Below are 26,548 nucleotides of genomic sequence, written 5' to 3'. Positions count from 1 at the left end.
GTGTAGGTGCTGGCAGTAGAGGCTTTGATGTTATTCCTGATACTCTGTCATGAAATCCACAAAACCAAGCTTCCTGTGATGTTTAGCAAGTTAGTTTCAATATTCCATACCCTATCAGGTGAATTAAGTGTTTGACAGGTGACTTTCACCCCGCTGCCAGCTGTTTTTTCTGTGAATTTTCTGCAGTCCATCCAAGCCACTGACCATCTTAGCTCTGGCAGGCACTGGAGACACACACACCTGAGGTTAACCATACACCTCTGCAATGGAACTTCTGTTTGCTTTAGGGTATGCTTTTGCAAAATGCTGATCTGCAGACAAAGTCTCTATCTGCTGACTTCAATAAAAAAGTTTAGAGTTCCTGAGGAGAGAACGATCTATCAACTTATCATAAAGGGATGTTGCAGACTGTTGGTTCACTTATTTCTGGTTTGCTGGTTCAGGATTCAGCCCCAGCATCCTGAAGGGATTTCTGTTGTTCAGAGGTGTTTTTATGTAGGATAGACTGTTTGAAAAAGAGCGTTGTGTTAATACTGTGTTATGGTGATCTCAATTCTCATATTATCATTCCATCTCTGGCACTTGTTTCTTGTTTCAAGACCCTTGAAGTCTTTAAATCTTCCTTGTGTAAGTCACCTTGGTCACAGAGAGGGAGGTGGAAAATCCTCTTTGGAGTGAGCCATGATGTTAAGGTGCAGGTATACAATTACTTGAAGAAAAAATGGAGATCTTGAAAGTATGTTGTTTGCTTCACAGACTCCAAAGTGCTGTTAGTGGTGCTGAAAAGAGCCAGAGATATCTCTGCCTCTGTCTGATACAAAAAGGTGGCATGTATGAAGGAGAACAGTATGGTCTTTATCACAGCTCAGGGACAGAGTGTTTCAGCTCAGTGACTGCAAGCATGGACAATCACTATGTGAATGTTCAAATGGACACAAGTATCTTAGAAAAACATCAGGTCCTGGTACTTAACTGTTGTCTTAGGTTATGTGCTCTGTGTACACATCAGCATTCCAGAGAAAACTGATCCTTTTTTTCACCTATCATTTCATTGTTTTCTCATTGTTTTCAAGAATTTAATACAAGAATCTAGTACATTACCTGCTATTAATCTGGATTGTACTTTGGTTGTATCCAGGACCATTAAATAGTTTGTTTAATAATTAACATTTAGAATTTGAGATTTGTTTTTGGTATGTACAGTGAGTCTAACTAGAAAAATATTTTTATTGGTAGATACTGGCGGATGGGAAAATTCTCTTCGAAGTCCAAGGGTTAGATGCCAATGAGAAATACATATTTGCTGTGGCAGCATATTCTTCAGATGGAAAACTTATTGGGGATGCCATTGGGCAAATGACTAAGCCAATTCTTGCCTATCCACCACTTTCTGCTACTACTGTGCGAGCATATCTAACTCAGGTAGGGTTAGAATACGATAATGGACACCTACTTTCATTTTGTTGTAATTATTTGTTTTCAGTGGTTGTTCTAAAACTGCATCTCGTAACAGCTTGAGACCTTCTTGACGAAAGCTTGACAAGCACAAATCACAATTTTAACATAAAAATAGTATAGCTAAGTAAGTTCATTCTTAATTCAAAATTATAAAAAATGTCAGGTTAAGTGGAAAGGACTCAGATAGTCCTTTCCATCTCTGTAAAACCATCTCTGTTTTACAGTCTGCATTTAACTTTTTTCTTTTTTTTTTAATAATTTAGGTTTTTTTTTAATTTTTGTGGTTGAGACTAAGTACTAGAAATCATCTTGTTAGTCATTATGGAATAAAAATGTTATTGAACTCAGCAGATATCAAAGCCAACCATTTTCATATTGAAATTAGTTTTGTAGTATCTTGTGAAAGACCACAAAGGTTGGCAGATAATTATAATTTTGTGTTCTTACAAAGGGATATTTAAAACAGATTGTGACACAGAGAAAAGTGAAATTTTCTAGCCCTATAGATAGATCATGGGGAACAGTTAAAAGCTTTCCCAAAATATTCCAGTGTAAGATGTATCCATGTGAATTTATGCCTATTTATTTGGCTTAGTTTGCATCCTGTTATTCAGAGCAGAAGGGCATTCTGCAGTATTAACAAAAGAAAAGTGAACCTAAATGAATTTATATGCCTTCAAGAACTGCAGCACAATACCTGTAAAGTTTTCCACACAGGACTTTTAGAGCATTGGTCAGCAGTCAAGGAGCCCCTTTGCTTTCACTGATGCTGAATCTGAACCAGACTAATAATAGTAAAATCCATTTATTGCTGCATGTATTTTATTTAACTGTGTTCGGATAGTCTTAGAGAAATTATAAATTTACAGTTTACAATGTTGTGGGGAGTTTTGAAACCTTATTGATCCTGTAATTTTGTCTGGCTTGGTTATTCCATGAGCACGTCAACTCACTGTTTGTTTTTTTTTTGTAGGTAGCCTATCAGATAGGCAACTTCAGATTAGCCAGAGCAGCATTTTCACCCATGTGGGATTACTTTGTTTCAGATTCTTCTCCACAGCCTCCCAATGCAGCTGTAATTTCTGCAAGTAGTAATTTCACGATATCTGCGAAAAGGTAATTGGTAAAACAAAATTAAAATAATAATTAATTATTTATATATATTTTTTTATTATAGATGTGCACATTTTATTTAGAAGAGTTTCAAGTTCTGGAATTTTGTTCAGGCTTGTGATGTGAAAAATGTTCTGGGAAAAGGGTTTATAATTAGCAGAGGATTTTTGTTATTTAAGGCACTGCTAACATTTACACACCTAATTCTTTGTAATGGCTGTTTTCTTAAGATAATTGTGAAACATTTCCAAAGTGGGTACTAGTTTTGTGTGATGCATTTGCAAAATGTATCGTATGCGCAGGGTGCTTGACTTTGCAATTAAGAGAGCAATAGATCTCACAAATTGTGAACGATTTGTCAAGAACACCGACCAAAACAGGTAAATTGTTGCTAATTCTGTTTTGGGATAGCTACATAGTGTGTCAATAATCTTTGCATATGCTAAAGGTCTTTAGAGATATTTAAAATTTTATTTAAAAAAATCAAATGTTTAACCATAATTATAGAAGTTCTTCATCACCCAGCTAGAAATTTTGTGGTTACGTTTACTGAAATTCAATAGATCCAGGTTCAGAAATGCATCAAAACTGAATTTATTCCCAGATAAAAGATATTTTTCTGCAGTAATAGATGTGAAATATTATAAGAAAAATAGTTTTATATCAAAGTCAGCTATTTATGATTTGATAATGAACTAACATCCAATTTACCTGCATACAAATAATCAACTTCAGTGTCTGCCCTTCAAGTGCCACCACGTGTGTGATACCAGGCATACAAATGCACCAGGGGTCTTGATGTTACATGCCATAACCGTAGTAGCACTTGGAATTTAGAGTCTATGGGCTGCATTGATGCTACCAGAAAATCAGTATATATTCTATTTCATGACTGTGTGGGTTTTTTTAATCTATCCTGGCCAGGCAACAAAGCAGGAATAGTCATTGTGCTGTTGTTTGCATTTTTTTTTGTCATTACTATTTTTTCATAAGTAATTTTTTAACACATCCAGCTCTAGAGATAACATTGTAATAAGTCTTTTTTCAGATAAATCAGATGAAGACAGAACATTTTAAGCACAACTGTGCAAAGCAGTTCTGGGAATTTTTATTTTCTGGCCAAGCCCCCTACTCCCCCTTTATTTTTTTTTTTTAATTAACATGGAAGATTCTCACGGCTGTGGTATCAGGCAGTTTCAGGTTTACTGAGCTGTGGGTAAGAAATTGGACTCGCTAAAGGGACAGCAGAGGGAGCCTGAAGGAAAGGAAACCTGTTTTTCCAGCTAGAAGCCCTGGTAGTGGTATCTTGGTAATGTCAAGTGAGTGAATGTGTCTATTTGATCTTACTTCTCGAGTTTCAGTCTCTTTCAGGAAATACAATCGAGGAGAAGAAGGAATTTATTTCTTTGACTTCAAAATCATAGGCTTTTTCCTGTAACAAAAATATTAAAAAATACAGCAAGTACAAATGCTCCTCTGTCCCCAGGGAAGGGGAAAAAAACCCCCAAAAATATCTTGAGAGAAAAGCAGGCAAAAGAGAGGAGATTGTTTTGAGACTTGTAATACAAGACATAAGTGTTGAAAAGGAGTCTGTTAGTAATACTTAGCAATGGACTTCACAACTGTGTGTGTGTCATTGTCAGAATACAGAAGAACAACGTGTAAAAGTCAACAATGAAAATAAATAAGCTGTACCATCTGAAGCTTTCAGACAGTTCAAAATTAGTTTCACTGGATTAGATTATGCAGATAAGGAAAAGTTGTTTTAGATTAGTAGAAAGTGGATAGCAATTTCAAAAGAAGTAATATTTTTATTTATTTAGCTTTTAATTTACAAGTTTTAAGCAAATTTTTCAGTTTTATATGTAGGTCTTATTTCTAGAAGAAGTTATAGTAATCTATTTTGTCCATAATTTTAAAGGTAAAGACTTCATTTTATTATAATACAGTGTCAGGCTAATTAATGTGCTTTTACTGTTCTTTTGCTTTTATATTTTGTAGGTTACATTTTGAAGCTGTATCTCAGACTTCTCCTATTGCCTTGCACCTCTTTTTGAGGAATATATTTGCTGTTTCTGACATTAATGTCATGGAAGGTGCACTCTTCTGTGATTCCATCTGTTCCAATGAGATATTTTATAAGGAGCAAGTAGGTGTGGTTTAAAATAATATACTGGATTTGATTTTACTTTTTCATCAGCTTAATTTCATCATTGTGAGATAGATGTGGCAATCAACTAATCCCATTTACAGAATACTCCATTTTCTGTGGGTTACATGGCCTTTTTTTCTTAAGTATTTCAGAAGCTGTTGGTTATTTACATCCTGCTGGAATGATGGTTTCTGAATCAGTTATTGCCTAACCAAAGCACACTGATTCCTACTGAGGAAGGATTTTTCTTGACTTCAGTGGTGGTAGACTATAATATAAGAAAGAAGTATAATAAAAGTTATTTTTGTCCCCTAAAGATCTACCTTGAATTTTTTAAATTTTCAACATTTATGCTATGTAATACATGTTTTTTAATTAAGATGTGACTTCTAACAGGGTTCCATGGTTTTAATATAGTAATATTTTATTTCAGTGTTTTTTATAGTATAATGGCATGTTAATGACAAAATACACCCTTTCTTTTTTATTTGGATAGTCAAATTTGCCTCCTGTTTTATTGCATTCCTATTCTATTTATTTCTTTGCTGAAGTACTTGTAAAAAATGTGAGCAGTTGATTACTCTGTGACTTTACAAGATAAACTCTCACTTGCAAGGACTGCAACAGATAACATGAAGGGAAGGATTTATCCTTCCCTTACCGATTCTGAGAGGCTAGCATGTGAAATTTCCACTGCACATAGTTTGAGGTTATTAATCAGCCTCAGTTTGTAAATTATATGGGTAAACTCAGAGGGCACAATTAGATCAAGAGCAATCATTTCCTTTAGTATCAGGAATAATGTGTTTTTTAATATACTTCTAACAGGTGCGAATTTATATTCCTTCTTAAACTTTCTTCTTACTTGCTGCTTATCCTGCTTTTTAAACTGCAGTAACATCTGTCTTCTTCCACTCTCAAATGGTTTAACAACAGAATGAATATTTAAATCAAAATGTGTTTTTCTTTTACAGGTAGCTAGATTAGCAGAATGTGAAAGAATGACTGTGGCAATTGAACTTAGCAACTGGTTGAACGATCCAAGTTATGCACTGCAGTCTGTTGTACAATGTTATGGTCTCCTCGCCCCACTTATTTACCACAAGATTTTTTCAGTGCCAGTAGTTCAGGTGAGAGCATTTTAAGACAAAGCGGCTGTCAGGTCCTGCAGTTATAGTGATTCAAATTAAACTTATAATAGGCAGTACAGTTGGAGAGCTAAATATCTAGGCTGTGACTGCTTAATAGCTGATGAAAGAAAAGCCTTTTAGAATTTTATTCGTCCCCAATGCATCTAAGTTCCATGTAAGCTGCACACAGTCTGCTCTCAGATATGGTGAAGCAACTGCAGAATATCAGTTGTTTCTTTAGGGTGATTGTTGGTATTTTAAACTGTAGCAGAAATTACAATGTAATTTGTACTTGAATGTTATTTGCAGGCAGCAATTTTGAGGGAAGAAAAGCAGCATTTGCCTGTGGTTTCTTTTGTTTGGTTGTTGGTTGGTTTGTTGTTTTTTTTTTTTTTTTTTAATTCAGAATGTTGGCTTCATATACAGTTTTGTTTTCTTCTTAAAGAAAAGAAAGCTATTCAGTGTTTTGACAATGCAGTCTTTAGTTTCCAGGCATGAGTTCCTTTCCAGAAGCAAACACCTTCTCTTCAAAAACAGAATACATTTTATGAAGCAGCAGATGTGGTTTTTACATTCAGCAAGCATACAGTAGAAACATGCAAATCTTTTTCCTGTAATTAGGTAGCCTTTTTAGGTAGCAGCAATAAGAGTATATTGGCTCTGTGAGAAAGGATGAGGTGACCGCACTGCAGGTGAAGCACAGACCAGCAGCATCTGAGCATGGCAGATAGAGAAGGGTGCTGGTAAGAGGATCCAAGACAGCCCAGGGAACGTGAGGTTATTGGGCTGGCCCAGGGTCCATCCAGGAGGAAAAGTCAGGAGGCGCAGGAATTGAAGCCAGAGGCTGGAGACAAGGCTGCAGCACAGGTCCAAGGTCCATGCAGGAGAAAGAACTGAAGACCAATGGAGCAGTACTGCAGCCCAAGCAGGGACTGAAGGCTTGTGCCTGAGCTTGACAGAGGGTATGAGGGGAGGTCTCAAGTGAGGATGCTCAGGGAAGGACTGCTGGGACACTTAGGGCCCTGTTAAGTTTTCAGGAGTGATTAGGAAAAAAAACAAATCATCTATTTGAATACAGGGATAGCTTCTTGCTTAAGACGCTGTTGTCCTGCTAAAGGTACAGCTAGCCACTGGAAATGGCTCCTCTTTCAGATTTCTTAAGTAAAGTGAAAAATAATTTCCACAACTTATAGCCACAAAAATTATTTCCACAAAAAATAGCCACAAGTTCTTTTCATTTCTGATGGACAAAATTGGGGAAAGAAGTATTTTATTTTTGCAATATACTGGAAATATTTTTTTTCATTTGAAATCCTTGCCATCTCAATATATTTTCAAACAGTCCTCCAGTAGGATTATGTTATCTCACTGAGTTAAACATTCTTGGATTCCATATTAGTGAGATCAGTAAAAATATCCATCATGTATCTGTATATTAATATCTGAGATTTTATGTGAACATGTAATTTATTCCAAAACACTGGTTGAAATCTTGACACTGTTCAATTAAATAGAAATTTAATTATTGGCATTTGTACAACTAATGTTTTATCCTATGCATTAGATTTCAAAGTATTTTTAAAGTTCACCATGAAATACAGTGGGCTGTACAGTGGTACAAGCTTGAAAGTATGCTCTAGACTCCAATTTTTGTTTTAACCCTTGTATTTACAGATACTCATTAAATGCTTGGCTGTCCTCCAAGAAATTCCAAGTTCTACTTTGCAAAGGAGACAGGAAGAATGTTATGAGAGTATTCTGCATATGATAGCTTGCGCTTCATATCATACAGCAAAGGTACGGTGTGAATTTTTGTGCTTACAGCTTAATTTGAGATATAGCTCTTGTCATTTGGGGGAAAAAAAAGAGATTTAGTAAGCTGGCCTTCAGAATGATATCTTACAGTACCAGCAATCTTAAATAGTAAAGGCATGCAAACATTTATTAGCATCTTTGAATCAGTACATTTTTATTACGATGACATTTTGCCTTTTTAGTATTTATTCAGAAAATAGTCTAAAACTATTAGTCCATGTCATTAGATCTACATTTTATATGATTATGTGTAGTTTTATATTTAAGCTAATACTATTTTCAGTAAGACATACATATAATATATGTTTAAAAGTATTTATTGCAAAAGTCATATTTGTAGTTTTAATCTGATTAATATATCTGTTTTAGTTGCTAATTAGATACAAGAGACTTTATACTGTTTAGTCATGCATGCTGGCAAAAGTAAAAACACCTTGACTTTCAACTGTAATATATGTCTGTAGATGACATTTATGATTCAGATACTCAATCTGTTTAGTGAGATAAGGAGAAACACGGTATGGATTTTTTTCCCTCATGTATAGGGACATGCTGCAGTTAATTACTCACTATTATAAATGTGTGATACTGAAAAAGTCAGCTTTCCTCTACCTTTGGGTGCACCTCAGCTAAGAGCCCATACTGAAGCTGAGCTGTGGCTAAGGATTTGAGAGATTGCCCCATGCTGGTGATTGCTCAGCTTGGTCTTTATAGGAGCTGAATCTCCATGCTAACCTCACAAGAGCAGATCTGTACCAAATAACCCAAAAAATGCTCTGCAAGGGCAGCATGGCTGTGAGGCCAGGAGCCAAGGGCAATGCCATGGCTGGCAGAGCAGCACCTGGTATAGAGGTTCAGCCAGGCATCCAGATTATCAGGCAAATTTGCGGTGATGAGGCAGGTCAGATTTGAAGCTGGGAAGTCAGTCCAGAGGTGAGGATAAGGCTGGTGAGGTGGCTAGGGTCAGATAGAGCCCAGCAGGCAGGTCCGTCATGATGGGAATAGTCTGAGGTCAAACTCAGAAGTTGGTCCATGAGCCAGGTGCCCAGTCTAGTGGATCTATCTATTGTCACACCAGGCATAACTTGCACCAGGCTGGAGACCAACATTACTGCCATATAGGAGCCAGCAGGGACTGTAGGCTTAGACTTGAGCTGAGAGGGAGCTCCTCTCAGCTGGCCCCATAGGCATAGGCCCCAGGTGAATGCTGTCAGACACAATAAAGCCTATTAGGAGCCTTGAAACCTTGATTAGATGTTTGTTTGTTGGATTCCTCAGCTAATTGACTACCACTTATATTGCTGGTTTTTTTCCCTTAGAGATAGAATTTCAACAGGATAGCATACAGAATAGCAAAGAGAATGAGTGTATTGAAAATGCTTCTCATTAAGGCAGGGTATATGTTTTTCTTTTGACTTAGAGTCAGGTCATGTACTGTGTTTATCCTAAGGTAATCTGTACATTACTTAGGATCATAAAGGCAAAGATCCTAGTGTGAAGTTAGCTTGCATGTAGTAGAAGCACTGGGGCCTTTTGAGCTCTATCTAAAGAAGATAAAGCCATTGAAAAACATTTGCTACACTGTTAATTTATAAATTTTGCAATTTAAAAATAAATTTCACCAGTCCTTTCAATACAATTGGGATTTTAAAATGTGTGCTTGATACCAGAGAGGCAAATGAGGATCATTTAGTTATCCTTTATGTTCTTTGATAGCAGTACTACCTGAGAACAGGGAGGGTGTCAATCACAGCAATAGATACTTCTGGGTAAATCTTTCTATTCTCTGAGGGATAGACTAAGCAGAATAGAATGCATAGATAAAATCTGCAATTCCAATTATTTTACATGTCTACAGTCCTGGGTTTTTTTATTAAAAGAAACTTGCATATTGAGTAATAAATTTATATTTATAATATTCATGCATTTTGACAATTATAAGTAGACAGGAATGAAATATTACATATCATGTAAAAAAAAACTTGTGTAACAGATTATTATTTTATAGGTACTACATTCATGGAAAGAGTATGAACTTTCAGCAATTATCATTAACTATGGGAAAAAATTGTTGATCTCACCAGGAGTTTCACCTGGCCAGTCAGGAGACGTGAAAACTGAAGAAACACGCACTGGCAAAGCAGTAAAAGTAGTTGCTCTAGTTTTTAATTTTTCTTTAAATTCTGTATTTTATTATTTTGAAGACTAGATTTACTAATTTTTTTTTGTTCTAGAATTATAGAATAGTTTATATTGGAAGGGACCTCAAAGATGATCCAGCTCCAACCCCCAGCCTTGGGCAGGGACACCTTGTACTAGACCAGTTTGCTCAGTGCCCTATCCAGCCCAGTCTTGAATGCCTCCAGAGATTGGGAGTCCCCATGCTTGACAAAATATGCTGTGCCAAAAAAGTCACAAACATAATTTCTATTTTATAAGAAAAGAAAAATAATACAATATTGATGAAATTAGAAGATATAGATTTAGAAGACTTGTGATCTAAGCTAGATTCCACTATTGACAAGCTGGTTTTAGTTAAATTAAAGCTAAGCTTTCATAACAAAGTATTCAATATTTCAGAGACGTTCCTCAAGGGCATCCCATTTAGCTGCAATGGCAAAAGCAGCAGAAAATCTAAATTCTCTTGAATCAACTCTACTCAAACTGACAGAACCAGGTGGGTGTTGAAACACGTCTTACCTTTGTCTATGGAGTTTTCTATTGCTTGTTTGAAAAAACTACATTTACTGAAGAAGTACTTTTATTTCTTGTATCTTCCATGATGACTCAACCAAAGCAATAATGATCTTGGTAATGATCACCTGGTAATAATGTGTGCATTCATTTTTTTTTGTAATTTCCACTGGAACACACATTTTTTCTTTAAAAGGAATATTCCTTTGTGAACAATTCTGCAAATATTTATGTTCTTCCAACCTGTTTAAATTGGATTCCATGTTATTTAGGCTTCCTTTATCTTTTTAAATCAGAAAATGCAGTGGCAAAGACCACTGTCCATTTATAGCTTGTCTGAATACCCCACCAATGTTAGTAGTAATGACCACTGCAGGAAATTTTAGTGGAGAAAACTCTCCATGAAGCAAGTTAACAGAAATTGTTGTTTTTGTGAGGGAATTGTATGCATGCTAGTATTTAACTACCTTTTAAGTTGGAAATGAATAAACATGCTTTAAAGTATCTTGGATTCTGGATCAAGCACAATAATTTTCTGGCTAATAATCCTGCCAAAGTTAGATGAATTAATAAGTAAGGATTATAAAGAAAGCTTGGTTAGAACTTAATCTCAGAGACACTTCTGATTGGTACCTGGATAGAATGGTAGAGTAGTATAGGTTGGAAGGTATTTATTCCAACCCCCTTCTCAAAACAGGTACAATTACATCAGCTTGAGGCTTGTCCAGTCAAGTTTTGAATCTTTCTGAAGAAAGAGATTTCATAACCTCTATGGGCAACTTGTTCTGATAGTTAACCACTCTTATGGTTAGAGAGGTTTTCTTTAGATGTCTTTGGAATTTTCTGATTTCTGACTTGTTTCAATTGCCTGTTGTGCTGTCAGTGAGGAGAGTTTGTCTCCACATTCTGTATTTCTCCTGTTAGGTGAGTGTAGATGCCTCTTAGCCTTCTCTTCCTAAGACTGAAGAAACCCAGTTCCCTCAGCCTTTTCATGCTCTATAGCTCATTGTCATCTTGCCTGTCCTTCTCTCAACTTCACTATGTTGGTGTCTTGTACTACAGTGCCCAAACCCAGGCACAGTAACCTCGATGTGGTCTCACACCTATTCTAGTGCTGAATAGAGGGGCATTGTCATGTGCCCTGACCTGCTGGCCATGCTGTTTCTAGTACAGCCCAGTATGCAGCAGGCCTTTGCTGCAAGACCACACCCCTCCTGTTCTAGTTACCATCCATCACCTCTGTGCATGCATTTGTTCAGAAGAGAAAGTATTATTGTGAAAAATAGGATAAGGAGTGATGGAAAAATTCCATTAATCTGTGCAATAATCCTTCATTTTTGCTCACACTGATGCCTGCATTCCTGCAGAACAAGTCACATAAGGAAAGAATTCTGTAAGTTAATTGAAAAGCATGTTGATTAATTAATAGAAAGTTAAATTAATGGATTGATCAGTTAGAAAAAAATCACATTTTCAGTAGCTGGCAAATAATTGATCACTAAAATTTGCTCTGTTGTTGAAATAGCCTATTTGTCAATAGTTTCAGGATACAAACTGAGAAGAAGCCTTTTGCTGTGGCCATGCAAAGCTTACAGCTCTCCTTACAAATATGTATTAATGGTTCAGGGCAATGTGCACACCTGTAGGGCATGCTGTTAGAAGCATTTTGGAAAAAGCCTTGTCATAGGAAATCCTTATAATTGGATCAACACTTAGCATTCCATTAATGATAGTCTACAAGAAAAATGGAAAAGAGCTGAATCTGCTTCTTTCAAAAGAAGAGAAAACCAAAATATTTCACACACAGTACAATTTAAATTCTGAGATTTCAAATATTTTCCCATAAAAAAATTTTTGGGACGTATTTTTCTTTGTGAAAAGGCTTATTTGGAGCAACATATTTTTGAACTTGTCAAATGGGAGAGAATACTAAGAAAGGGTGTCCTATTTTAAAAGTCTGCTTTTCCTGCTGGCTGTCCTACTTAGTTGGACATTATTTACATTCAACAGACCTAAACTGACTGCTCTCACTGGATGTTGTACCTATTGATCCACAGTTACAACTGGTTCCAGAGTGCATTTTTAATCTTGCTTTTTTCAGGGATTTGCTGCATTGATGTTTTTCAACTTACAGGACTTGTCTAAGCCCAAAATTTGTAGATTATTTTTCTTTATTAAGGAAAAATAACAAGCAGTATGTTTAACATTGTTTTGGTGCTTGTTAGCTGATAATGTTTAATCAGCTGTTGTGTTTAACTGCCAGAAGCTTGAATCCAAGTTATTGCCCTATAAATTCTGTATACTGTCCATATCTGTGTATTCTATATACAGTATATTATTTATAGAATATAACTGAATTTCTATACATCTATTTTTGTAAATATTTAGCTTAAGAAAAAAGAATCCTCTACGTACTTACATTATCCATATGCAGAGCATGAATGTAAGCATTAGTCAATAGCAGTATCGTGGGATCAGTTCTTGCTGTATAGCCTTAAATACATTTTTGTCATGTCCTTTCTGCACATTCTTCTCCACATATGATTTTCATGGCTCTTTTTTAGACCTCTGATGAACTCCAGACATCCTCTCTCATGACAGTTAGAGATTTAAAAGCAAACTCTGTGCTAGAGAAGGATTTTTTTTGGTCAGTTATAAGTGGAGTTTTTATTGTATATTATTACTGCTTTTCATAATGGATTTCATTTGGTTATTGATGCAGGTCCTGGAGCACAGCTCACAGGAAAGGAATCTCTGTTGCTACTCTACCCTGTAATTTCATGTTGGCCATCAGACCGTGCTTATCGAGAAGGTAGGGTAGTTGCTGTTTATATTAATTGTAAGGGCTCCTTTACTTCAGAAAGTTGCCAGTAAAGCAATCTCATTCTTGCTTGGAATAAGCTCTTGGGAATGTTACCTTCATTTGGTTCTTAAATATACAAAATCAAGTGAAACATAGCTTATAAAAAGTTCTCACTGTAAACACATAGAGAATAGAATGCAACCAATTATTTGGGGTGTTCATGCTAAGTATATAAAATATTAATATTTTAAATTGAATCATATATGTTTTCTAATAACCTTAGAAACAAGTAAATTTAAAAAATGTGCCAAATTTTTCAAATATTCTCTTTGTATGAAATGTTCTTTCAAAATTGAGGTAGCCTATTTCCACATTAAATTATTTCACTGGAAGAGGAATTCACAGAAATCGCTGTCTCTATAATGTTTGTAATTCTAGCAGTGTATTAAATAGAATGAGCTTATGATTCTGGATGCCTAGTCACAAGAAGCATTTAGCAACTGCCATTGAGTATCCCTGATTTTAGTGTTGCTATGGGTACGCAACATGACATAAGTGCTTGGAGGCATAGGTCGCTGGAATCCTAGCTGACTTCAGAATTCTGTTACAGCATAAACACCTGTGTTATTTGTTACTTTATTGCAGTGCTTAAATTCAAGGGCAACACACGTTTCCTTGAGTTCTTCGTTCAGCTTTTGCACAAAGTCATGAATGAAGAGAAGTTTCAGAGTGTTCTGGAGTGGGCAGAGAGTGTGGAAACTAACTTGAAAAGGTAGATCTCTGTTAGAGTAGTAGTGAAAAACTACTGCTTATGCTCATGAGAGTCACATTTACAAAAGAAACTCCAAGTTGTACCCATTGGAAGACCCATCAGGAGTAATTTCCATGACTCCTAGTCTGCGGAAGTTCCATGAACATGGATTACACAGCTGTTATTATGGGGTGGTGGCATAGCTTGGGAAGCTGTGATGGGTTAAATCAAAAGCAAACTGATCAGGGCCTACTATAGTGTCAAAAAACTTCTATGGGGAAAAGATAAATGGAGCCAAATTGTAGACACTTACCTGAGAAGATCCCATTTTTAAAAAAACACATCAGTATTTCTAAAATATGAAAGGCAAGTAATCAGTGAAAATGAGATATATATTTTAGGGAACAGGAATTGTGGTTACAAGAGACCAAAACAGTAGGATGTGAAGAAATTATTTGCAAAATTCTGTAGTATAATTTGGGTAATAAAGAAAATTTTTTATTTTACTAGGCATTAGGAAGGTAATATAGTTGTTACTCACAAATTCAGATTTCTGTAATAAACCTTGAAAATTAACACTTCCTAATTTCTTAAGAGGATGAAGGAAACAAAGTCTTTTGAATTTAAAACTGCCAACGAAATAGGAATTGCATGATGTGCTCTATATGTTCCCAAAGATAATCTTTTACTATGAAAGGAATTTAACATGATGATTATTATGATGATGATTTTAAAAATATTTTTCATCAGGAGGAATGAGAGCTTCCTTGGTACTGATGGAATTTCAGCACAAGCAAGGTCTCTCACTCTGGGAGAAAGCACAAGTGCTGCAGAAGTTCAGAAGGTGAGTTTTATTTTTAAGGAGTTATATGTTTTTACTGGGTAGCAATACCATAAGAACAAAATAAATTTTCAAAAATTGTCTCATAAAAATCTCATCTAGAGACATACACAGTTCCTAAAATTTGGGATACAAACTCTAGTCCTCAGCTGACCTCTGCACTTCTAAAACCAGGAAGAAATGCTGACATAGGATTCATCTGAAAGACCAACAATTGTGTGAATTTCAGATAAGTCAAAATAAGGAATTCTGAAATCAGAAGAAACTTGCCTTACCTGACTCCCTTTAAAAGAACATGGTGGTAATAGGAAGTGTCTTGGGTACCATCACGTTCAGAAAAGGAGATCAGCTCAGGCCTTTTTGTACAATATGTACTTAGATTTTTTTGTGAGTAATTGTTCATGGTTAACTCCTTGTGCAGATGTTCTAATTGCACTGCAAAGGCTTTTTCTTCAGAATTAATTTAAAATAATTTTTTACTGGAAGATACTGATAATCTTAATGGATTTGTATTATTTTGCAGGAAGAGCTTTCTCCCTCATAATCCTCTAGTAATGTTGAAATACTGCTAGCATCTGAGATAGATTAGGAAAAGGGTTTTTCTGTCTTCATTTTTGCATTGCAGAGCTTTACTGTTTATAATATTAGGAAATGAATTGTCATTATTTCTGTGATGAAAAGACTGGTATATGAAAGAAAATCTTCAGGGACCTGACTGGCTTCTTTGTGTGTTGTTGACATGTACTTTCCAGAAAAATGGTGACGTTTTCTAGAATTTTTAAGTACTTCTTTTGCAGTTTTATTTTGACAACCATTTCCAGAATCTTTTTTAATGTTCTGTTCCTATGTAAGCCAAATTGCTCTATACCTCAGGTGATTGATAATGTAGGTATAAATAATTATTTGAAATATATTTAAGATTTTGATGCAAGACTTTTTTTTTAAAGGGAAAAAATACCTCACCTTCAGGGAAAGCAAAGTCATCACCTGCAAAGAAACCAACAAAACAAGCTGTGCCTCAGAAAGGACCTCTCAGAGAGTTTTTAATGAAAAATCCAGATACAATGCAATCTTCAGAAGCACAAAAGTAAATGAAGACAGTTTTCAGGCTTATACATACAGAAAAAATATTTTGACTGAAATTTAGATTACAATTAAGTGTGTATTTTAGTTTTTGTATTATAGCAAAGAGACTAGTTTCTGCACAGTCCTCTAATTTTTCTGATGTAGTTTAGTATAAAATTGGTTTCCACTCAATGAAACAAAATCTGTTGCATTTCTGTTTAATAGCTGTTAATGATTTCAAGTTTCTGTATTAATAATCAAAGATTGTATTTCAGTTGTGTTAGCTTGAGCATGTTGATTCATTAAGGTGGAAAAGCTCTGATAATCTGAGTATTATAAGGTTTTTGAAACTGTGTTAGGGAGTTTATCTGTTACAAAGCTAATAAAAATATTTATTATTAAATAAATAATAATAGCAGTAGATTCAGAATTATTTTTGTGGACCTTGTGCTAGTCTTTTTGGACTATCTGTCTTGTAGCTTCCCCAGAACTGTTTTTGATTAAAAAAAAAATAATTCACCTCTTCTTTCGGCAGATACTTGTTTATATTTGGTGAACTTGCCAATAATATTACCTTCTGACCTAAAAGAATGTGTAGTACTCATAATTTGGTCCTTTGGTCACTTATGGTAATTGGCAAATAGGAAACTATAAACATTTGCACATAAGCAATCATATAACTGATTCTGGAAGTGTTTTAAATAACCTAAAAAAAGTTTCCATATAATCTTCTAAATATTCACCTAAACCATCTAAAAATGTTATTATTCCTCCTTGACAGAAGAAACCCTACCTTATTTAAAATGATTTTCATGGCTTTCAGCAGAAGAAAGGATGTTTAACCTATCTGGGATTTTTATCAGCTACTCTTTTGTGTCTTACATAACAGTAATGCTGCACAATTTAATCAAAATTGTATGTGGTATACTATTCTGCCCACATTTTAAAGGTGAAAAACAGGCAGAAAAATAATTTAGATTAATAAAGGAATCAGTTTACAGTTAATTTAAAAAAAATGAGATTTGGTTTGAATACAACATTGTATGTTTGTCAAGTAATACAGAATTTTTTCATCTCTCAGGGAAACCTTAAAAAACTTTGGCTGGAAATCCAAGGCAGGCATCCAGATTTGAAATACTATGTTCTCTTCGTACTGGATGTGCTTAACTACCAAAGCAAAGCAATAAAAAAAACCAAAATCTAGATTTATAGTATAATAGAAGGCCCTCCTGAATTGACTTTGAAGCACATTATATTTGCTATATTAATCTGTACAATTCAGGGACAAATAACTTCAAAATGATCTAAACTCCTTAAAGTACTAAGACAATTATCTTATAGAAGCTGGTAAAATATAAAATGGGATTTACTGTGTGTTAAGTGCATGTAAAGAGGGAAAGCACAGTTGCTTTTCTTGACTAAAGCAAAAGTCTTTTGTTCAGAAATATGTCATATGCTTATGCATATTAATCTGGAGAGATGCAACAGAATATCCATGTATCTTTACCAGGACTTTTTTTCTAGAGCTTCAAGAAAACAGTTTCATTTCTTGCTACTTCATATGTTTTGGTTTAGCAAAGCCATGGATAAGTTGAAGAAATTGGCTCATGAAACCTTAGTGATGCTGCTGACTAAATACGTAATCCGAAGTCGCTTTTGTCAAATGTGTCTTGAAGAGATGCCCTGGAAGTCTCAGATGAATATCTATCTGGCCCTTGCACACTACCATCTATTTAAAAAGAACCTGGAAGTGCAATATAATATGGGAATTAGTGGTTCACGGCATCTGGACAGGTACATCTTACTGCACTATCAGTGATTGCTGTTAATAGAGATTATTGTGTTATTGCTGTTACTGCAGACAGATCTGAATTACAATATATTCATATGAACAGTTCAGCTTTCAAATACAAATTACTTGTTACTATGTAAAAGGTTTTGCTTTCCATCCTGTGGACATCAGGCACAGTTTTGGTTGCTAACTTCATTGGTGAGATGAAAGCTTTGAAATATACTATACTAAGTTATTTTTTGGTTCCTTATAATTTGGCTATCATTCATTATTTCTTATTCCTGAAGCTGTTGGAAAGTAATCACTTCTGAGACACTGAATTTTGTGTATGTACATAAAAATTCTTTTTGATATCATATGTGAAGGGTTTTTTTGTGTTTTCTTCTCTTTCTCCCATTTTGCAGTTACAATATTTTGGATCCTGAGATATTCTCATTAAACAATTCTGGCACTGTATTGGCAAGGGAAGCTGCAGATGATAACAAAGGAAAGCCAAGTCCTTCTCTCCCTGAAAAGTCAGAAGACACTGAAACCCAAACCTGTAAGATTTTTTATTGGTGCACAACTGTAATCAGTTTCAACTTAACTTTTTGTTTCTCTTAATTTCTGGCTCTTTTGACCTCCATCATTAGTTGCCCACATCACCTTTGGAAAAACAGTCAGTCATGCCAAGACATAGAAGACATTTCTGGGTTTCCTCCTATGTCATCCATGTTTTTTGGCATACAGAAGTCTTAGTAAGTCATGTGGCATATCTAATAATTCTGAGCATTTTTTAATCTATTAATAAATATGTTACATTTTATCAATTAGTTATTCTTTATCCTATAATTTATTAGTAAGTTTGTAAGTTTAAAAAAGAATAATGATACTAGCTTTAGTTTTGCAGATACCAGACTACCTACACATATGAAATTGATAATATTCCGAATGATTCTGAATGCATTGATAATTTCTTTCAGTTTCTGAGGTTTGTAACTGATTGGTAGTTTCCTTTACATTTCCTAGCAGGTCAAAATTTCCCTGGGTCATTCTGTAAGTAGTTTTAAAGTTATAGACTGGAGCTTATTATTATCTTTCAAATTATAAGTAGAATTTAATTTTCCTTCTCTGCTGCTTTCTCCCCAGTGTTTCCCTCTGTCAAAAGCTACCTCAGGAACAATTTATTTTCTACCACTTTTATTTAATTTCTCTGTCTTTCACATTTAACATTTATTATTATTCTAGCTATTTTTAATCCATGAGGTTCCAACAGGAGCCAGAGGGCTCCTATCTGTGGGTAATTGTGAAATGCAGGACTTTGATTTCCTCAGATGTCAATGGTAGTGTACAAAGTCAGCACAAAGTCTGCATAGGCTCCAGAAGTTCAACAAGTAATCACAGGCCTGGTCTTTTCAATATCTCTTCAGGGACACATTCTTGCCATGGCAGTAAAGATTGAATTTCTCCTCTCTTTCCATGTAGGGCTTCCTTAGGTAAAATCAGCTGTCCTCTTTGCCTTCTCCAAGGAGGTGTGACAAAAACTGGCACTTGAATTTCTCTGTTTCACTGGTTCTCTTTGCAGCAGACTACTTTTACAGAAACACCTTTGCCTTGATGCTTACCAGTGACTGAGACACACTGAAATTGGCTGAAACCTGATAAAAGTCCTCTTTACTATCTCCTAGCATTTGCAACAGTTATGCTTAAAAGAATTATGTGAAATGTGTAGTTTGTCATAGAGTTCAAGTATTATATAGGAATTAGCTTCTGCCTAGACCTCTAGTTCAGATATTACCATATTCCACTACCATGAACCTTTGCCTTTCCCCTTGGGGGATATTTGATAGTGAATTAAATAATGAAGGGATTCTACACATACCACAGAATTTATCAGAAATCCTCCTTTCTTCCTAGTATCTACTTTAAGAGGACTCAGTTTAAGAAAGATTCTTGCAAGCTTGCCAACAAATTTCTTGTCGTGGTGATTTCTTCCTAGAACTTAAATGAGGATTGTGTTTTGACTTTGAGGCTGAAAGCTATTTGGTACCCATTAGTATTTTGCTCAGACTAGCTTTCATTCCTAAGAAAAAGCATCTTGTATTTTAAATATCATAACCTTACAGACACGATAATCTTAACATTGGCATTTCCTAACATTTAAGTATTTAGCTGCTACAGGAAAATCTAGCTGATTGTTTTTTCTTTTTTCTTTTTGAGAACTTCAACTCAATTTTAACAGGGACCTTTTTTTTCAGCCACAGGTAAATCTCCTAAAACCAGAAATAAACAGAGTCAAACTCCTCGAAGTCGAACAAAGACCAACAAACAGGACCAGGTTCCATCAAATGCCCTTTTACTGAAGCATTTTACAAGCATCTTCTTGCATTTGAAAAGAGCAGTGGTAAGATGTGGTTGGTTTCTTATTAAACTATATATTACTAAGTAGTATTAATTACTAAGTACTAGTAATTAATGCACTAAGCATGTCTTGCAATATTTACTACTTTTTACATGAAAAGACCTCAGGAAATTAAAAGAAAATTCACTGTTTAAAAGTAATGTTTTCTCATCTTCTGAAAAATATCCAAGTACAATATATGAAATGTCAGCCATATCACCTATCATAATATATATTCTCTCAGACATTCAGTAATTTATGTAATTTGTTCTATTTTTCAATCCACCTTTGTAACTTTCCTTCTCATGTTTGTTAAATTTTTCTGCAAATACTTGCAGATTTAACTTTCTCTTTACAGGTCTTAGTGAATCTCACACTAGAAGCAGGAGAACCAGTGGTTGAAGGGAAATGCAGACTAACTACTCTTCCCATAAAACCTTCTAAACCCAAGTAAAAGCACACCTATAGGTGGTGTAAATTAATTTTTATTTCTTATTCTCACACCAAAACCTACAATTAAATTCACTTATAAATTAGTCCTTCTATGAAAAGGTAAAAATTAAGGTTTTGTAATGCCTAGACTGTAATTCTGAACTATTATTTATGCCTAAGTTTTTCAATAAAAGAATGAAGCTTTTAATTTCTGCCTTTCCAAGGTATAGTTATATTTTGAATGGTATACACAGGTTCTTGCTCACCGTGGTGGCCACTGGACATTGCTTCAAAATGCTTGTCGAGATCTTTGGAGCTATACTCAAGAATTTCAAGTGATTGCTAACCAGTCACATTCCCATATGGGTGCATTTTCCATCACCTGGGATCTTCTTTGCAGCACCATCTGGTTGCCATTTTATTTTGCATCAGACATGATCATTGATATGATAATTGACCTACAAGCAAGCAGTTCTCTTAAGGTAAAAATTATTCTATTCAGACAGCTCTTGATTATCAAATTTTCACTACAGAGAGTTTTCTCTTTCATGCATTACATTCTGGTATCTTCAAGTTATTCTCTGTAACAAGTTTTTTAGATGACAGTAGTTTCTGATCTCTGTAATTGATTTGTCCTAAAAGCACATTTGAAAATAAAGGTATAATAATGTTTCTTGACTGTAGATTGTGGATCCCGAAGGAGAGTTTTGCATTCCCAGTTGTTTAGGAGGCATTGCGGATGAGAATGGTGGTTCTGCTCTTCACCCCCAGCCTCCCATGGATGATGTGAATGTGGTTGATCTGAGATGGATATGCAATCTGGTTCTAAAAACAATAGAATTGTTGTATCACATGAAGAAGTGGGAAGCACTGGTGCACATAGCTGTACGATTTAATATATTTACACAGTAAGTTATACCAGCTCTAAAAAAACCTTAAAAAGTTAATATTATATAGTTTATTATACCATTATATTGCTTAATTACTACACTTTGGTTTTTTTTCCAGTGAGAGGTTCACAGAACAAGTGAGTCCACTCCTGGTGTATGCTCAGAGGCAGCTGCTGGAGAGGATACAGCATTTCAGTGGCTCAGACAGCCATGGATCTCATTTCACAAAATATCTGTCTGATGATGCACAAAAGGTGAAACACAGATTTCTTTTTGGGACACTGACTCTAATGTGAGCTAAATGTGGAGAAGCACTTTCACTGATTAGCTTAATATGCTTTCTGATATGTTCCCAAATAGTCAATTATAACAAATTAATGAACATTATTGATAGAAGTGCATGAAAAGGCTTGTATGACATGATTCCAAGAGCAGCAGGTGACCCAGAGGACATTTTTTCCATGTGCAACATGCCCATTCCGTATTATAAGCCTAAATCTAATTTCATGTTATTTCTTGATGCCACTCTTTTAACCTTAAAATATTTATTGGGATATTGCTTTGCTTCTGCATTGGAACACTGCTCCAAAAGTTAATAAAATTGAGTTAAAATGAACTCAGACAATGCTGATTAAAAACTTTAAAAAACTTGATTAGCACCAAAAAAACCCCTAAGCAGCTCAGCAAGTTCCTCTCATTAAAAGCTGTGGCTCTATCTATTCTATTCGCTTAACAGTGCCAGTTGGAAATTTTTCATTGAATTAGCTATTAGAAATTAGTTTCACTTTTTTTTAAATGTAAAGTTTATTTCTAAGAAGTTTTGCTGAAGTCAGTCTCACTGTGGATATTTTTAGGATATTTCTATCACTAAAGTAAAAGAGGGCTTGAAGGAGAGGAGGGAAAAGTGGGATTTGGAGTACCAAAGAGGTTTTTTCTGACCATGAACATGGACATGGGGTTCAGGAGCCATGGTCTTGCCACAGCACAGCAATGCCCGGGGTCTGCAGGGATTCTGAAGGCGTCCGTGGCTTGCAAGGGCAGCTCAGGAGCTCTGTGTTCTCTGTTTCCTGCTGGCTCTCTCTGGCCCAGCCATTCAAACATGGTCCTTTGTCTGTAGAAGGGCACCACAGCATAGTGGTACCCTCATAGTGCTGGTAACTGAGCTGTGGAAAAGTAATCATAGTTTAGAAAGACAGTTCGCAGATTAAAGACTAGTGTTAGCTAATAGTAATAAGGATTTCAGGTAAGAAATTTGGAGTTTATGGTTACATTTCATAAATAAATGCCATTCAGAGAATTCTAGAACTAGTTCTGTTGGTCCTTGTGCTTCTGAAGTGGTGTAACTACATTGGCAAAATAAAAAGTCTTTTGTGGATTAGTCCTTTATAGAAGTCTGGAAGTTTGCTTCTCTGCCAGAGTTAGGCTGCTGTTGTTACTTGCTTAGAGCTATTTTGTACCTCTGTATTTAGCATTCCATTGTGTTTCCCAGGCAACATGTCCTTTAGGCATGCTTAGTGACAGGTTCTGTGCAAGCATGCATTCATCTGGAGGAAAAAAAGGTGGAATATTTGCACAACATCAAGGAGTTGCTAATGATTATGGCAAATACCAAGTAAGAGACAAGAGACAAGTTTTAAGAGACAAATTTTAGTGCAGCAACTTTGAAACACTTATATGCAATATTTAGGTGTGGATGTTTCACCTCTTACTGACAAAAGTACTAGTTATGGGCCACTGCTGTGTTTCTTAATTAGTCCTCTTTTATTTTGTCGTAGTCCTCTTTTATTTTGTCATGCGACTGTGTATATAGATATTTAACTGTAAGAACTAAATGTAGATTTTTCTTATTCAGTTTTTATGAAACAAATCCTGCTTTTTAGATGAGATGCAGAAACTACATAGGGTACAAATTACAGCTGCCTATTGCTCGTTCTGCCAGTGAAGGGGTTTTTCCTGGACGCTTTTTCAATCCTCCAACAAATAAGGATTCTACAGGTCAGAGCACAATTTAGTATTGTGTGTTCTCTTTTCTCCCAGAGTTTTGTCTTTGTTTCGTACTGAATTGGTTTTATAAATTCTGTTTCTATTCCTTATCATAGTCTTCCACTTCTCCTACAATTTGTCTTTTATTATAAACTGAGCTTTGTCTTCAAATTAGTGTTCTTGATATTTTGGATGTATTGTAATGTTGTCAAGATCTTTCAGAATATATTCAGACTATGTCTGAAAGCAGAGAAAAGCAGGTGCCAGATAACCTACAGCCTGTGAGGCAGCATGGGCGTCTTGGTCCAGCTTTGTTCTGTTATTTTTGGATATCCAGCAATACACTCCTAAGTTTGCGTGAATAGCACTGTTATTGACAGAATAAACGTTCCTGGTGGTTAATAATTTGCTTCAATTCATAAAGCAACAGGAAAAAAAGGGGGAATATTTTAATATACTTTAGTTTTGACATTACAAAAATGTTCAAATTTGTTTTACAGGCTGATTTACTAACATTATTTATTTACATATTACAATTTTTTTTTCTTCATAATTATTAATTGGCTTTAGATCACAATCAAGCAAAAGCCCTAGTTTCTGTGCCTCTTGATGTGAATGATACACTGAAATGTTTTAAAGAAACTCTAGAAAAATCTAAATATCAAAGCAGAGCACTGAGACACAGCAGGAAACTCCTTTCATTATTTCTTGCGCACACACAAGGTGAGTGCTTCATTGAAGTGTTTTGCCCTTAACAAAGTGTATATGCAGTTAAAATAGCAAACATTGAAAGGAACAGATTTTTCTAAATTCAAGTTTTAGGTACTGACAATTAGAAAAAATAGAGAATATGAAGTTAAATTTGAAGTTCTATATGCACAAGCTCTAAGCCTTATTTCCTATGATTTGTCTAATAGTTGTATGATACTTTTTTTTTCCATGCAGCTGTGTCACCTGTCTGTCTGCAGCTATACCTCTGTCAGAGGACTGACTGGTAGATCTTCCCAAGTTTATTTTCATTAACAGAACGCATACCCTTTGGTTACACTGACCAATGAATTATGTCCAATAAGTTGAATTAGGAGACACACAGAATTAGAGCATAGGAAACTAAATGGAAATGGGGTACACAGAAATTTTATATTAGTTTGATTAACATGTTTTGGAAATATTTGGGGTGCTAGAAATACAGCAAACTGATCATATGAACAACTGATATTATCATATAAACAAATTGATCATATAAATCACTTTTTTAATCTAGAAAATAATGGAAGAGCAATCAGCAGTCATATCTCTTCAAGCAGGAAGCTGAAATTTAGCGTGGTAGATGAAGTGATATTTCTACCGACACCGTGTGACCTTTCGCAAGAAAAATATAATTTCTCCAGTATGGTTGAGGGCAGACCAATACCAAAGTCACACCTTTCAGTAATTACGTCTTCCTATGAAAAAACAATAGGTAATTTTTTTTCATAAATTTCTGCTTGCAGATAAAAAGTAACAACATTCTGCCTATCTATGTTTATGTATGTTTATTCCATTGGTATTTTTCCTCTGTCAGACAGCTGTAACTGTCCCAAGGCTGGTTTCTAGGAAAGTAGAACCGTCTTCCTCCTAATTGAGGAAATCTGCATTAGATCCTAAACAAGCCGCTAGTTGGTTCGTAATTGTTATGGTTATCTCATTTTATGAATAAGCATTACTTCAGTGGTGTTATGCTGATTAATCCCCAATTCAGAATTTGATATAATGTTTAGAAGATTCATTTTAATTCCATGACAGTTTTTTTCTTTCCTAGCAAACAGACTTAAGATTCTGTGTATTTTGATATGTGACTTAGTTATTTGCTTTCCATCTTACATTCTGGCATGGCTTTACTCATACAGTCACAGCTCCTGATTTTACTGTATGGCTAAACAGGTCAAGTGTAGTAGCTCTAAGTGGTTTTATTTGCAGCAAAGGTTCCAAAAATGTGTCTGTGAGAGTGTTTCTGTGCTGTATGCAGGCAGAGTTGTTTAGCAGGGCCAGTGACCTGCTTTCCAGTTTATCTTGTGAACAGGAAGAAATTCGAGAGGCCTGACAAAACAAAAATACAAAAGATTATGTAAATAGGTCCATATATCTTTATTTTTGCTTTCAAAGTTAGTTGTAATAAGAAATGGTACATTTGAAGGTAAAATGTACAAGACCAATAAATTTTAAAAAAATATTCATGCATTGAATTACATGTGAATTCATGTCTACTCATGCCAAATTTGTGCAAGGTTCAGTAACCTTTTTAATGATATGATTTTTTTTTTAATTGATGAAAAATAAATTACAGGAATCCTTGAAATGAGTAGCCAGAGAGACCTTAAGGTACAGGCTCTACATGAACTTGGAAATCTTCACTTTTATGCTGGAAATAAAAGGTACATAGTTACTGGATTAAAAAAGAGCACAGTTTCATTTTTTTTTAGTTGTCAGTCCTATACCTCTCAACTGTCTCATAAGTTCTTGTGCTGTCCATTAGTTCTTTCATCTAACTTAGCACTGGCTGTATTTTGAGAGGGCTTTTTCCTATACATTGTTTATTTTTCTTAGCTACCTAATTGCCATTGAGCAAATTAATGATACATTTTTTATTTTAAAGAAGTAATGTCTATGGCTTGATGATTTAATTTGAATCCAAATAGGTCTCTTGACCAGGAATGATATCTCTTTTGTGTTATAGAGATATCATTATAGAAAATGTTATAGAAAATGTGTTTCAGTTTTTGACCCAATCAGAATTAGTTAAGATCTGCTTCATTTTTTCTTTATTGCCTGAGATTTATCTTCCACTTGGGAAAATGTCAGCAATATGATGGTATTTTTGATGCTACAGAGCTGCTTTTAAATACTGGTGTCAATCCCTTGATGAAACACTCAACATTGCTGATGCTCTTAACACCTGGCAAGAGTTATATTTTCCAAAAGATGCTACAGACTGCTTTGCAGTTGGAAGATCAACTGATATGAGTGAGAAATTTCTTTCTCAGGCTGGAGCTTGGGGATGTTTACATGCAGCAGTCCTAGTGGCTAAGATAGCTCAGTAAGTATCATACCCCTATGTGTATTTCTATCGTATTTTAAACAAATTGTTCATCCAAGATATGAGGCAACTTCAAATTAATTAAAAACCAATAATGAGTTGTTATAAAAAGGGCTCATCAAAAGCAGAGTAATTTTTCCTTTCAGGGAGAAATTTGTTTCTTTGGAGAAAAT

At 35.1% G+C, this 26,548-nt stretch overlaps 1 protein-coding gene across 7 annotated transcripts in view; it reads left to right on the top strand.

Moving 5' to 3' along the window:
• Nucleotides 1-26,548, top strand: part of CFAP54 (cilia and flagella associated protein 54) — a 107,201-nt gene that overhangs the window by 35,528 nt on the left and 45,125 nt on the right. For 5 of the 7 annotated variants that reach the window (XR_012580040.1, XM_074539584.1, XM_074539581.1 and 2 more), the window contains 22 exons: nucleotides 1,237-1,422; nucleotides 2,432-2,574; nucleotides 4,573-4,724; nucleotides 5,702-5,853; nucleotides 7,528-7,650; nucleotides 9,677-9,817; nucleotides 10,249-10,345; nucleotides 13,085-13,174; nucleotides 13,811-13,937; nucleotides 14,667-14,760; nucleotides 15,705-15,844; nucleotides 17,398-17,616; nucleotides 18,019-18,155; nucleotides 19,852-19,997; nucleotides 20,681-20,908; nucleotides 21,111-21,334; nucleotides 21,435-21,570; nucleotides 23,197-23,311; nucleotides 23,870-24,022; nucleotides 24,564-24,761; nucleotides 25,626-25,713; nucleotides 26,169-26,375. Coding sequence is in view for 6 of the 7 variants with exons in the window: in XM_074539584.1 (XP_074395685.1) it covers nucleotides 1,237-1,422; nucleotides 2,432-2,574; nucleotides 4,573-4,724; nucleotides 5,702-5,853; nucleotides 7,528-7,650; nucleotides 9,677-9,817; nucleotides 10,249-10,345; nucleotides 13,085-13,174; nucleotides 13,811-13,937; nucleotides 14,667-14,760; nucleotides 15,705-15,844; nucleotides 17,398-17,616; nucleotides 18,019-18,155; nucleotides 19,852-19,997; nucleotides 20,681-20,908; nucleotides 21,111-21,334; nucleotides 21,435-21,570; nucleotides 23,197-23,311; nucleotides 23,870-24,022; nucleotides 24,564-24,761; nucleotides 25,626-25,713; nucleotides 26,169-26,375 (3,296 nt within the window). In the remaining variant the exon portion in view is untranslated. The remainder of the gene's footprint in view (nucleotides 1-1,236; nucleotides 1,423-2,431; nucleotides 2,575-4,572; nucleotides 4,725-5,701; nucleotides 5,854-7,527; nucleotides 7,651-9,676; nucleotides 9,818-10,248; nucleotides 10,346-13,084; nucleotides 13,175-13,810; nucleotides 13,938-14,666; nucleotides 14,761-15,704; nucleotides 15,845-17,397; nucleotides 17,617-18,018; nucleotides 18,156-19,851; nucleotides 19,998-20,680; nucleotides 20,909-21,110; nucleotides 21,335-21,434; nucleotides 21,571-23,196; nucleotides 23,312-23,869; nucleotides 24,023-24,563; nucleotides 24,762-25,625; nucleotides 25,714-26,168; nucleotides 26,376-26,548) is intronic. The other 2 variants (XM_074539583.1, XM_074539582.1) reach the window with 2 other exon arrangements.

This window comes from Zonotrichia albicollis, chromosome 4 (genome assembly GCF_047830755.1).
Source record: "Zonotrichia albicollis isolate bZonAlb1 chromosome 4, bZonAlb1.hap1, whole genome shotgun sequence".
In the NCBI taxonomy this organism is placed as follows: Eukaryota; Metazoa; Chordata; class Aves; order Passeriformes; family Passerellidae; genus Zonotrichia; species Zonotrichia albicollis.
Note: the sequence above shows the minus strand (reverse complement) of the source record. Positions and strands in the feature narration are given on the sequence as shown.